This window comes from Psittacula echo (assembly GCF_963264785.1).
Source record: "Psittacula echo genome assembly, chromosome: 4".
NCBI classification, from domain to species: domain Eukaryota; kingdom Metazoa; phylum Chordata; class Aves; order Psittaciformes; family Psittacidae; genus Psittacula; species Psittacula echo.
The window spans coordinates 79,950,945-79,963,754 of NC_137738.1; the positions used below are offsets into that span (position 1 = coordinate 79,950,945).

Consider the following 12,810-nt stretch of genomic DNA (forward strand, 5'->3'; position numbering starts at 1 on the left):
TACGTTGTTCTAGGCCACTGCCACAGGTTTGGGTTTGACTAGCAGCATAAATCAGCCACTTTGTTTCATGTGACATGAATATCTGTGACATTCATTTTGAAATTACATTCCTACTACCGCGCTGTCTATGATTTTATAGGACCCTTTCTGTACATGGGGATCTTTCTCCTGCTGACTTACAGTTACTAATTGCAAATATATAAATTACCTAAGTAGGATTTCCACAACTCTAACACAAAAATATAGGGATAATAAGGAAGCAAACAGCCACACGAACATTCTCTTCTGTTAAAAGTAAAGAAAAAAGAAACTTTCTGCCAGAGGGATCAGTAGGGAATATTGCTATAATCAAGCACTTCTTAACTTGTTAGTTCTTTCCAGCTTCCAAATAACATTTATAGGGATCAAGAATATGTAAGATTATTGTAAGATTATCTCCTCCCTTGGAAGGAGACCTCTGGACATGAGGAGAGGATCAATCAAAGAAAGGGATTTTCTTATTTTATGATATGTGAATCAACTATGGGACAATCCACCTTGAATTTTCCTTCACATACTTAAAAAAAAGGGAAGCACAAAAAAAGCCATCTCCAGTCTTATACAATTTATGTGTCATCCTATGTTGTGGGGAAGAGATATCCTGCTTAAGTCATATAAAATTCTATAGGTTGGTGGGTTTTTTGGTCAGTTAGAGAATGAAATTGCAAACTTGGTTTCTAATGATAAAGCATTTTTATACTGATTTTATGTCCAGAGGAAGCAAGATGCAATACTGTTTTTTTTTTTCTTTTAATATTATAGCAAGCAACTAATAATTTTCAGAAAAGAATTCATAAGATGCATCATGCTCCTTGTTTATAACACTTTTCTAATTGAATATTGTCATTGGAAGCTTCGTATTAAAAGCTATATAGCTGCTAGTTTGTCCCATCTAAATAGCTAAAATGTGATTATTGTGCAGTTCCATTTAATTACTGCAAACAGTCTATGTAAAACAAAGCTACTTAGTGACTAATCAAAGGTAAAGAAAGAAGATTAAAAAATTGCAATTAATTTGTGAGAAATTCAAAGTGAAAATAATGTTAACATTAGTCATTAGTGACCCATATATTCAAGATTTCTTTTTACCGTCCTCTCATCTCAATAACAGGTGCATATGTCCCCTTGGTTACACTGGCACATTTTGTGAACTTGATGCTAACAACTGCATTGGAAACCAGTGCTCTGAATATGGTTTCTGCCAGTACCACTTGCATAATTACAGCTGTATCTGTGTGCCTGGATATGAAGGAGCCTTCTGTGAAGTTGAAATTAATGAATGCTCAAGTTCACCTTGCAGAAATGGAGCTACCTGCATGGATTTAATTGACCACTTTTCATGTCAGTGTGCTGCTGGGTTCAAAGGTAAGTTTCCTCTTTTGAAGTGACTTGTGCTACAGATGTGATTGTCCAGTTATGTGTAACGGATGTATATATGATTGCATAGTAGCAATTTTTTATATATATAAAAATATGTATCTGTTGGAATGAATTAGCATGGAGATGCTTAGATTGTGTCTTCTAATTGTTCTTCAGGTGACTTTCCCTCCACTAAATATACAGTTCTGAGTATAAGATTTGATGCTTTTGTCTAAAAAAAAATAAGTTCCAAACCACAATTTTAGTAGTATTTTTTTGATTTTGCTGTTATTCAGCCTGTCCGTGTCCATTTCATGGATTTAGTCAGCACAAGCTCATAAGAACAAATGTTTTGGTATTGAACAGGAAAATCTAAGCATGAGGAGGAATGAGATCAGCAGTATCATCTCTTGTCGTGTATGGAATATAAATAGCTATATTTGAGTGAGTTGTTCAGACTCCCCTTCTACTCAGCAGAGATAGGGCATCTGCCTATCTTGGACATCTGTTCTAGGATGAGATATACTGTAGATTTCTGCATGGGGTAAATGAATCCCACACAATCTGATAATGTGATTCCTTTTAGTTCCAGTTTTTCTGTTTTGTGTGAATACCCTGATACAAAGACTATGTGTGGGAGGCAGAAAATAATTTTGGATTCAGCAATACTGAAGTGTTGCATTCCCAGTCTGTAGTCCAAATCATTGAACAAAAGCATTAATGCTCTGAATTCTTCTCTATCTTTATTGACGATCTGTGGTACACTACCACTAACAAAGACAAAAATAAATAGTATAGTATGTACAGTGTCATCTGTACTAACTAATCATTACTTACAGCTGCTTCTTCAAGCTGCTGAGGGCTTTTGTTCCAATTCAGGGAACATGCATAGTACTAGACTTGTAAGTTCCAGTTAAACCACTGGGATAGCATATGTATTTGGATTTTTCTGGGTCACTGCCACAGTACTGAGCTATAAAATAACCATAACTTCAGTGCAAATTTTCATTATAAATTCTGTCCATCTACACTTAATTTTAATATTTCAATTTTAATTTTAATATTTGACCTTTTTGGTGACCTTATTAGTGTATATAAATATATAAAGGGGGAGTGTCACGAGGATGGAGCCAGGCTCTTCTCAGTGGCAAACAATGATAGGACAAGGAGTAATGGGTACAAACTGGAACACAAGAGGTTCCACTTAAACTTGAGAAGAAACTTCTCAGTGAGGGTGACGGAACACTGGAACAGGCTGCCCAGGGAGGTTGTGGAGTCTCCTTCTCTGGAGACATTCAAAGTCCGCCTGGACACATTCCTGTGTAACCTTACTAGGTATTCCTGCTCCAGCAGGGGAATTGGTCTAGATGATCTTTTGAGGTCCCTTCCAATCTCTAACATACTGTGATACTGTGATACTGATACATTTATATTCCTTTATATTATATACATTTATGTATGTGAATTACATTTGCAGATTTGTTGTTCTCAGTTTGAGTTGGGTATATGATTTCTTGGGCATTTTAAAACATTTAATAAAAGATGATGCATCATCTTCATGCTCATTTATTAATAAATGTGTAACAAAACAGAGGGTTTTCCCTGGGGCAGCCTAAATTCTATTGGATAGCACAACTAAATGTCTGACTGCAACCGAAGAGAAAAAGCATACTTGGCTCACTTGTACAAAATTTAGCATAATATATTTCCATTTCACTGCTGAAGTTCCAACCCATATTTTGGACTTTGGACTTCCTGGGGAACTTCAACCACCCCAGTGTCTGCTGTAGGGACAGTGCAGTGGTGTGTAAGACCTGCTTGGAAGAATCCCATGGGATAAAGCCCTGGAGGGAAGAGGGGCTGAAGAAAGCCTGTTTCCTCCTCCAAGCTTGAGAACTGTTCATCTCAAAGAGAGGAAGTCAGGCAAAAATTCCAGGAGACCTGTATGGATGGTTGAGAAAGTCCTGGACAAACTGAAAGACAAAAAAGAAACATGCAGAGGGTTAAAGCAAAGACAGGTAACCTGGGAGGATTATGCAGAGGCATTATCTGACTGTGCAGTGATAGTTAGGGAAGCCAAAGCCCAAATGCAGTTGAATCTGACAAGGGATGTGAAAGATAAGAGGAAGGACTTCTGCAAGTACATAGGTGATGAAAAGAAGTGAAGGGAAAATGTGGGCCCACTGCTCAGTGAGATGAAACATCTATGACACTGGACATGCAAAAGTTTAAAGTACTGAATGCTACCTTTACCTGTACTGGTAAGACTGTCCTTCAGAAATCCAACAACCTGGAGACCAGAGGGAAATTCTGAAGCAAGAAGGACATACCCTTGGTGGAAGAGACTCAGGCTTGGAAATACCTAGGCTAACTGGATATACATAAGTCCATAGGTCCTGACAGGATGCACCCACAAATGCTGGGAGAGCTTGCAGATGTCACTGCGAGGTCACTGTCAATAAACTTTAACTGATAATGGTAATTAGCAGAAGTCCTCAAAGACTGGAAGAAAGTAAATGCCAATCCTATCATCAAGAAATGCAAAAATGAAGATCTGGGGAACTACAGGCAGGTCAACGTCACCTTGATCCCTATGAAGGTGATGGAGCAGCTAATCTTGGAAACCATGAATGACAAGAAAATAATCTGGAGTAGTCAGCATGGGTTCACCAATGCTTAGTCATGCTTGACCAACTTGATAAACTTATACAATTAAGATTGGCTTGGTAGATGAGAGGAGTGCAGTGTTGTCTAGTTTGACATTGGCAAGGCTTTTAGAACTGTTTCTGACAATATCCTCATGAAAAAAACCTGATCATGTATGAGCTGAATGAGCAGATAGTGAAAGAGCTGGATAGCAGAGAGGTGAAAACCAGATGAACAAGGTCCAGAGGGTGGTGATCAGTGGCACGAAGCCAAGGAGAAGTGAACGTGAGGGTCCTGGTGGGCCACCAGTGTGAGCCAGCAATGTGCCCTTAACAAAGAAGGCAAATTTCTGGGCTGCATTAGGAGGTGTTTTGCCAGCAGATCAAGGGAACTGATGCTTCACCTCTACTCAGTACTAGTATTGAGGCCACACCTGGAGTACTGTTTCCATTTCTGGGCTCCCTGGTACGAGATACATGAAACTACTGGAGAGATTCCAGTGAAAGATCACAGAGATGGCTAAGGGATCATCTCTCCCGTGAGAAAAGGCTGAGGCTCCTGAGTCTGTTCAGCCTGGAGAAGAAAAGACTTTTGGAGAGATCTCATCAATATGTATAAATAACTGAAGGGAAGAGTGCAAAGAAGATGGAGCTGGGCTCTTTTCAGCAATGACATGAAAGGAATAGATGCAGTGTGCAAACTAAAACACAGGAGGTGCTGTCTCAACATAAGGAAAAGATTTTTTACTGTGAGGGTGACTCAACACTGGCACAGGTTGTTCATGGAGGTTGCAGAATCCCCATTCATAGAGATATTCTAAAGCTATCAAGGTCCTGGGAAATTGGCTCTGAGTGTTTCTGCTTGAGCAGGGGGATTGGACAAGATGACCTCCAGAGCTCACTTCCCAACCTCAACCATTCTGTCGCTCTGTGAACGTGAGGACTTGCTTATATAAATTATATAATGATATATAACGGAAAAAATCAGCTAATGAGGCATTACATAATAGCATTTCCATACAAAGAAAAGAAAAATTTTACAATACTACCCATTTCATAGAATCATAGAATCATAGAATAGTTAGGGTTGGAAAGGACCTTAAGATCATCCAGTTCCAACCCCCCTGCCATGGGCAGGGACACCTCACACTAAACTTTGCCACCCAAGGCCTCATCCAACCTGGCCTTGAACACCGCCAAGGATGGAGCATTCACAACCTCCCTGGGCAACCCATTCCAGTGCCTCACCACCCTAACAGTAAAGAATTTCTTCTTTATATCCAATCTAAACTTCCCCTGTTTAAGTTTGAACCTGTTACCCCTTGTCCTGTCACTACAGTCCCTAATCAATAGTCCATCCCCAGCATCCTTATAAGCCCCCTTTAGATACTGGAAGACTGCTATGAGGTCTCCACGCAGCCTTCTCTTCTCCAGGCTGAACAGCCCCAACTTTCTCAGCCTATCTTCATACGGGAGGTGCTCCAGTCCCCTGATCATCCTCGTGGCCCTCCTCTGGACTTGTTCCAACAGTTCCGTGTCATTTTTATGTTGAGGACACCAGAACTGCACACAATACTCCAAGTGAGGTCTCACGGGAGCAGAGTAGGCAGGATCACCTCCTTCCACCTGCTGGTCACGCCTCTCTTGATGCAGCCCAGGATACGGTTGGCTTTATATATATATATATATATACATATATATGTATTTGGTATAACTCATTATCACATGTACTGAGTATATTGAATTCTGATTTTTCAGAGAGTATAAACCACAAACACTTAATAAAAGGCTGTTTAAACTTATAATAATGTTATTGCTACCCTAGCAATTCGATTTTCATACAGTCTCAGGGTTTATGATCCCGGGACATTTTCCAGCATAGAACAGATTTGATGCATGTTACAAATCAATGAAGAGCATTTCAGTGTAATACTGAAAAAACACATTTATTTTCATCTATTTTGTGTGTGTGTTTGTCATGTCCTTTATCTGTAATTCAGTTTTTACATATCCAGATATAGTATTTTTTTATCTTTCATAAATAGTGAATTCACTTTCAGATGAAATATTAAAGGCAATAGTAAATAAATTAAAGAAGTTATTGTTGCCCAGGACTTTGTAAATCTTTGGGGAACTATCATACTTTGTGAACTAGGATTCATAGATTTGCAAATAAGCCATCGAGTTCCCAGTCACCAGCTTGTTTTCTCTCCTGCTAATGAATAAATCCCTGAGTGCTCTTTGATATAACATTAGAATCAGTTTTTATTTCAGAAGCAAAATTTTACATAGAGAACTCATAGCTGTCTTCTCTCTCTAGATGATTGATCTGATGTCTATCAGCATTTCTAAAATGCATTACATTGTATTAGCTAGGGACCCCTTAGGCACTTTTCATAAAAAAACCAAGGTTTGGTTATTTGCACAGTAAAAACAAATACTTTATAACATCATGTACCACAGTCTTTTCTTTTGAATTATAAACTGTACTTGTGATTGAAACTTTAAAATGGAAATACTTCATAGACAACTGGAGTACTCTCCACTGCCTGGAAGAGAATTTGGCCTGTAGCAAACCTGGAAGTTTACAGTATGATCTTTAAAAACTGAATCATAGAAACATAGAATAGTTAGGGTTGGAAAGGACCTTAAGGTCACCTAGTTCCTATTCCCCTGCCATGGGCAGGGACACCTTCCACTAGACCATGTTGCTGAAGGCTCTGTCCAACCTGGCCTTGAATTACAGGTAAATTAATTCAAAATGAATTGAAAGTGAGCTCAGTTGAGGCGGTGCAATCACTAAGGAAACTATAGCCCTGCAGCATCTAAACAGGTCAGGCAGAGTCAAGGGCTAGTAACAAGATCCCTCATAAGCCCCAGGCATTGCAAGCGGTGGACAAAGTTGAGGGTCATAGAATCATAGAATCATAGATTAGTTAGAGTTGGAAAGGACCTTAAGATCATCAGGTTCTAACCCCCCTGCCATGGGCAGAGACACCTCACGCCAAACCACGTCACCCAAGGCTCTGTCCAGCCTGGCCTTGAACATCGCCAGGGATGGAGCATTCACAGCTTCCCTGGGTGTAGTTTCTCGCTACTCGTGTGGTGAGGGACGGAAACACTAGTTCCCTCTGAACTAGGGTCAAGACATAGAGCATTCACGGAATGCAGGTCAACAACAATTTGTTGCGCAGTTACAATTCCTTATATCTGTTGCCTAAGCACCTCCCCAGAGTCAGCTGGTTCCTGTCCCTCCTGGCAACTTCCCATCACATCACGTGATCTTCCGTGTACCAATCCCTACATCTCTCCCGCCTCAAGACTGGAAAACTCAGGGTTTTAACAGATATTCCAGATAAGCAACTTATAACTCTAATTAACTAAGTAAGAAAAGTTAATACTTAACTAAGTATTCAAACATGGTACATATTATAGAAATCAAACAGGAAAGAAACAAACATCCTAATACTAATAAACACAGAGCGTCAGCCTAAAGGGACCTAGACGCGGGTGTTTCCGGCCTGAGTGTTGTCGTATTCAATGGCCGGCTACAAAGTTCGTGAGGCACATCATGACTGGATCTGTGAGTGAAGTCGTCTGGACACACAAGGGGCCATAGATGTCATTTTGCACCTCTTTGCAAAGGTTCGTTGTATCACTCTCTCCCAGATATAGCCAAGCGCCAATCACCACCTGTGAAATATAGCTCAAATACAAACTTACAGACACAGCTACAAATACGGTAATAACCACTTTGCCGGTACCCAGCGTAGCCCAGTCTCACCCTCTACACAAGCATAGCCCTGCCCGTGAGCACGTAGGGCAAATGGACCTATCTTACCCTTTTCCGGATCTTTCACCCATACCTGTGGATATGGGGGTTTGTCTGGAGGTGGGGCAAAGTGCGAGCTCATCAGGGATTGTTCACTTGATCCACGCGAGAATTGATTTAAACTAGTCAGAGCAGAAAGTAAAAGTCGGCGCACGCAGCTTGCGGGAGTTTTCCTCCGGGTACGGGCTCCCCTGCCTCTAGACACACGAGGCGAGCTTTCAGAGTCCAGTGCGCGCGTTCGATGATAGCTTGGCCAGTGCTGTCATAAGGACAACCGGTCTTATGTTCAATGCCCCACTGTCATAAAAACAAAGCCACCAGTTGACTTGAATATGCTGGGCCGTTGTCGGTCTTCATCTGGCTAGGGACTCCCAAAATCGCCATGACCTCGCGCCAATGCAAAATGGCCGCCTTAGCGTCTTGCTTGCATTGTGCTGTAGCCAAGATGACACTGCTACAGGTATCAACCGTGACATGTAAATAGCGCATAGGAGAAAAGGCAGGATATTCAGTAACATCTGTCTGCCAAATATCATTAGGTCCCAAGTCGCGGGGATTGACACCTGCTTCCCATAAGGGGGTGTGAGCACAGGTTGGACATAGATGGATAACGTCCGCAGCCTCTGTTCGTAAAAGACCTGTAGCCTGCGCCAACGCTCACACACCAATGTGCAACAAGGAGTGTAAACGTTTGGCATGCTGAAAAGGAGTCTCTGTAAAAACTGGAGCGCAACAGTCAGGGACTGGCAGACCTTGTGCAACACGGTCTGCCCCATTGTTACCTTCAGTTAGGAGTCCAGGGATGTGCGAATGACTAGTACAGTGTTTTGGGCAAATTTCAGCAGCTCGCTCAGACAAAGCCTGAAAAAGGACTTGCGCACACTCCGTCGTAGCCTCAATGGCTAATGGGGTCCGCCGATCACTGTCATAGCACAGTAGCTACAGTATATGCTTCCGAAAATTGAACTGCCATTGGCTAGACGTAACCAATATAGATTCTGATTGGCTCAGAAGTGCAGTCCACACATTTTTGAAGCAGATAACAAGCTAGCTAAAATTATCCATTTGCTTCCTTTCTCACGTAACTTGCAGTTTCACCATCCCGCTCCCACATCTTGTTAACCTTGAGCAAATGCCAAGTTCCTTATTCTACTGCACGTAACTGTCCTTTAATAACCTAAGGCTAGGCCTTGCAGCCTGGGTAACTTGACTTCAGACCTTGCAACTTAATTCAGAGTTTGGCTAAGACCAAACAGCTGGGATTGCTCACATGTCCATTGTTCAGCTGTATTCTTCATAACCACCATCTCCTAAGGCTAACACGTCTGGGTTGGTCACGAAATGTCCACCTTCCCTTAGTCACTCCACAATTCCCTCTTTTTGTTTTTGAGCAAACCAGACGGATGTTACATTTTTCTTAACCATAGATATCACACACCGCAACATATAACTTGCTACTAATACAAATAAAACTAACACACATAATATAGTTACTCCATCCATCATCTTTCATTAGCCGTTTAATCCCCTCTTTCAATTGCTGTATACTCTTATAAATTGATTCCGAATGATCTGACAAATTCATGCAGCAATGTCGCACAAAGGGGAGTGTTGCCAGGGCTCACAACACTCCACTTCGCGTTTTCCTGTGGCTGCCGTTGTTGCTGTTGCCGTGGCCACGGTTTCTGGCAGTCGCGTTGCAGCTCCAGCGCTGCCCACTCAGCCGCGCGGTCCGGGGGCTCTGGCAGCGCCTCCCGGGGCACCTTCCTCCACAGCTCCCGCGCAAAGGTCTGCACCCGCGGCTCCTCCACTCGCAGCGCCTCCGTGTCCCGCAGCCGCTCCAGCAGCTCCTCTCCTGGAGACAACTTTCTCGATGGCACCCCACGTCTCCCCTAGATCTCCTGCTTTCTTTTCCCCAGCCAAGACCGCTTCCAAAAGCTCCCCATCGGGAGGTATCTAATGCGTCCACGGGGGCCTCCACCGCCCCCCGGCCTCGCAACCATTGGATGCAGTGGCCCGCTGGCCCAGCATACATCACCTTCGGCAACCCAGCTTGCTGCACGAGGGCCTTCAGTACCTGTGCCACGTGGCTCACATCCATCGCTATCACGTCGGGGTCACCACTTGTAGTTTCTTGCTACTCATGTGGTGAGGGACGGAAGCACTAGTTCCCTCCGAACTAGGGTCAAGACATTGAGCATTCACGGAATGCAGGTCAACAACAATTTATTGCGCAGTTACAATTCCTTATATCTGTTGCCTAAGCACCTCCCCAGAGTCAGCTGGTTCCTGTCCCTCCTGGCAACTTCCCATCACATCACGTGATCTTCCGTGTGACAATCCCTACACCTGGGCAACCCATTCCAGTGCCTCACCACCCTAACAATAAAGAGCTTCTTCCTTATATCCAATCTAAACTTTCCCTGTTTAAGTTTTAACCTGTTACCCCTTGTCCTATCACTACAGTCCCTCACGAAGAGTCCCTCCCCAGCACCCTTGTAGGCCCCTTTCATATACTGGAAGGCTGCTATGAGGTCTCCATGTAGCCTTCTCTTCTCCAGGTTGAGCAGTCCCAGCTTTCTCGGCTTATCTTCATACGGGAGGTGCTCCAGTCCCCTCATCATCCTCGTGGCCCTCCTCTGGACTTGTTCCAGCAGTTCCTTGTCCTTTTTATGTTGAGGACACCAAAACTGCAGACAATACTCCAAGTGAGGTCTCACGAGAGCAGGGTAGATGCAAGCAAGCTAGACGCAACAGGAGACAAGACCAGAGACAACACTATGATGTACATACAAGGGGTTCATCCAAAGAGAAAAATTGTTTATGTGTGGTCTGAATTCTGTTCTTGAGACAGGGCCAAAGGCAGGAAATAGCACATCTACAGAATAGCTCAGGCCAGATCTGAGTGCCTACAGCTGGGTGGAGCTGAGCCAAAATGATGCTTGTTGGACAATGACCTGGGTGTATGGGAAGGTCCCACATGGGGCTGCTTAGGGAAATTAGGGACTACTAGTGATCTCAAGGTCCTGATATCTGCTTATATTAGCAGATTCACCTGATATTATAAAAGTATTTATTCTGCTGCATGAAGGAAGGCGATTGGGTTCAGTTGGTTAGTTCACGCACTCTTTCTTTGTTTGAAATACCTGCTTCATTTCCGTTCATACGGTTCCTATTTTAATATGAAGTTAAATTTATTCTGATATATAAAATCAGTTTTGTGGATATTCTGCAAAATCTAAAAATATTTCCATTAGTTCAGACAAAGTTTGAACTTAAGCTCTCTAAGTTAAGCAGAAATAGTGATTTATAGTAAAGTGATTTACAGCAAAGTGATTTACAGCAGTAATGCTGGTGGAGGACTAAATATCTTTGCTAAATTTTTTAGCATGCACCTACTCAAATCCTCAGGCTTTTGTCAAGATTTTTGTGCTCCTGCAGAATAACATTTCTTGTGTGTCATCAGTGTGCCTGTATAAAATGTTGCTGTTAAGCATAAGGCTATGCAATTTGTAAGAGTGACAGACTTTCCTAAGCAGCTTTAATTATTTGTTTTGTATCTTAAAAACTGTTTTTTTACAGGATAAGGCACACTATAGAGCTACTAGAATTGGCTCATGATAAATTTTAACATTCTCTTTGTACTTCAGAATTTGGTGAAATGATCCCAGTAAATTGTTTAGGAATTCAGACCTTAAGGTAGGATTTATTAAATAACTAATTAAATATTGCATTTTACTGCTAATTATGTTTGGATGTGTTGCATTGATATTAAGAGTAAAAGTGTAAAAGCGGAAAATATTTACATTAGCATACTTTGATGTTGAAAGTAATTTGTAGCTAATTAGTGATTTTTATGAGATGTTCAAAGAATGTCCTCATCACACATTTCAAATACTTAGTTGAGATTCGTTGAATACTGGAAAAAAAAAAAAAAAAAAAAAGGCTCTTCTGTACTTTTCCATGTTTTTTCATGTCTCGAATACTCAGAAAATACAGCCTGATGGTACCTTCAGGATTTTTTTTTTTATTCTCTCTGAAATATTGTTGAACTACTGTCCATATATTGCCTTTGTACTCTGAGGACATGAATTGATACATTTCCCTAGCAACTGTTTGCAAGTAGATTTGGGACATGCCTTTTGTCAGGTGCAGCTACCAGTTTAATGGCACTCCATGTTATGGCACATAACCGGAAGAGTTAGTTACTGTCTACACTACACAAAATGCAGTTGGCTTTATTTTCACTACATGTGCATTTGACTGGCAGAAATTGCACTAAAACATGAGGGCTTTTCCAATTTTTAACATGATTCATAGGTAAAAAAATGTTCTTCTCCTAGCCTTTTTTGAAATATAGAGAATTACCCAAAACTGCATTGTTAGCTTTTAGGTGAAAAACCATATCAGTTTTTCATAGCTACATAAAGTGTATTTTTCAGTAGCTAAATAGAAAAATCAGAAAGAAAACAAAAGTGATCCTGAAAGAATGGTAACAGAGATGCATAGAAACTAAAATCTTAGCTTTGTATGCCAATAGTACTGTGAGTTTGCCAGGAATAAAACCAGTGATCTGTATTTAATGTGTTAACGACATTTTCAACTGGAATATTTCAGATATCTTGTTATCTTTCTAAATGCTTTTGCAAGTACTGTTAGCACAACTTGTAAATCAGTCAGTGGTTTTCACAAGTATTTTCATCACTTACAAGAAAGGTATTCTCAATGCTTGATAACTCAGATGAGGCTGAGTGGCATGTGATTGCTTCTTTGTCAGCTGAAGTAATTCAGCTGTAATAACAACCTCCAGCATAAAATCATCACCTTTATTAACAGAACAGGGCTTTTTTTCCTGATTTCCTTGTTCTCCTAAATGAAGAATGGAAGTCATATGCACCTAGCATGGCCATGGGCAAATAAAAGCAAAATGTCTGA

At 41.4% G+C, this 12,810-nt stretch overlaps 1 protein-coding gene across 1 annotated transcript in view; it reads left to right on the forward strand.

The window, feature by feature from the left end:
- EYS (eyes shut homolog) overlaps positions 1-12,810 on the forward strand; it is a gene marked incomplete at its 5' end in the record, with an annotated part of 835,842 nt that overhangs the window by 106,349 nt on the left and 716,683 nt on the right. Inside the window, one exon of the mRNA XM_080615919.1 lies at positions 1,151-1,404. Coding sequence (XP_080472045.1) covers positions 1,151-1,404 — 254 coding nt within the window. The remainder of the gene's footprint in view (positions 1-1,150; positions 1,405-12,810) is intronic.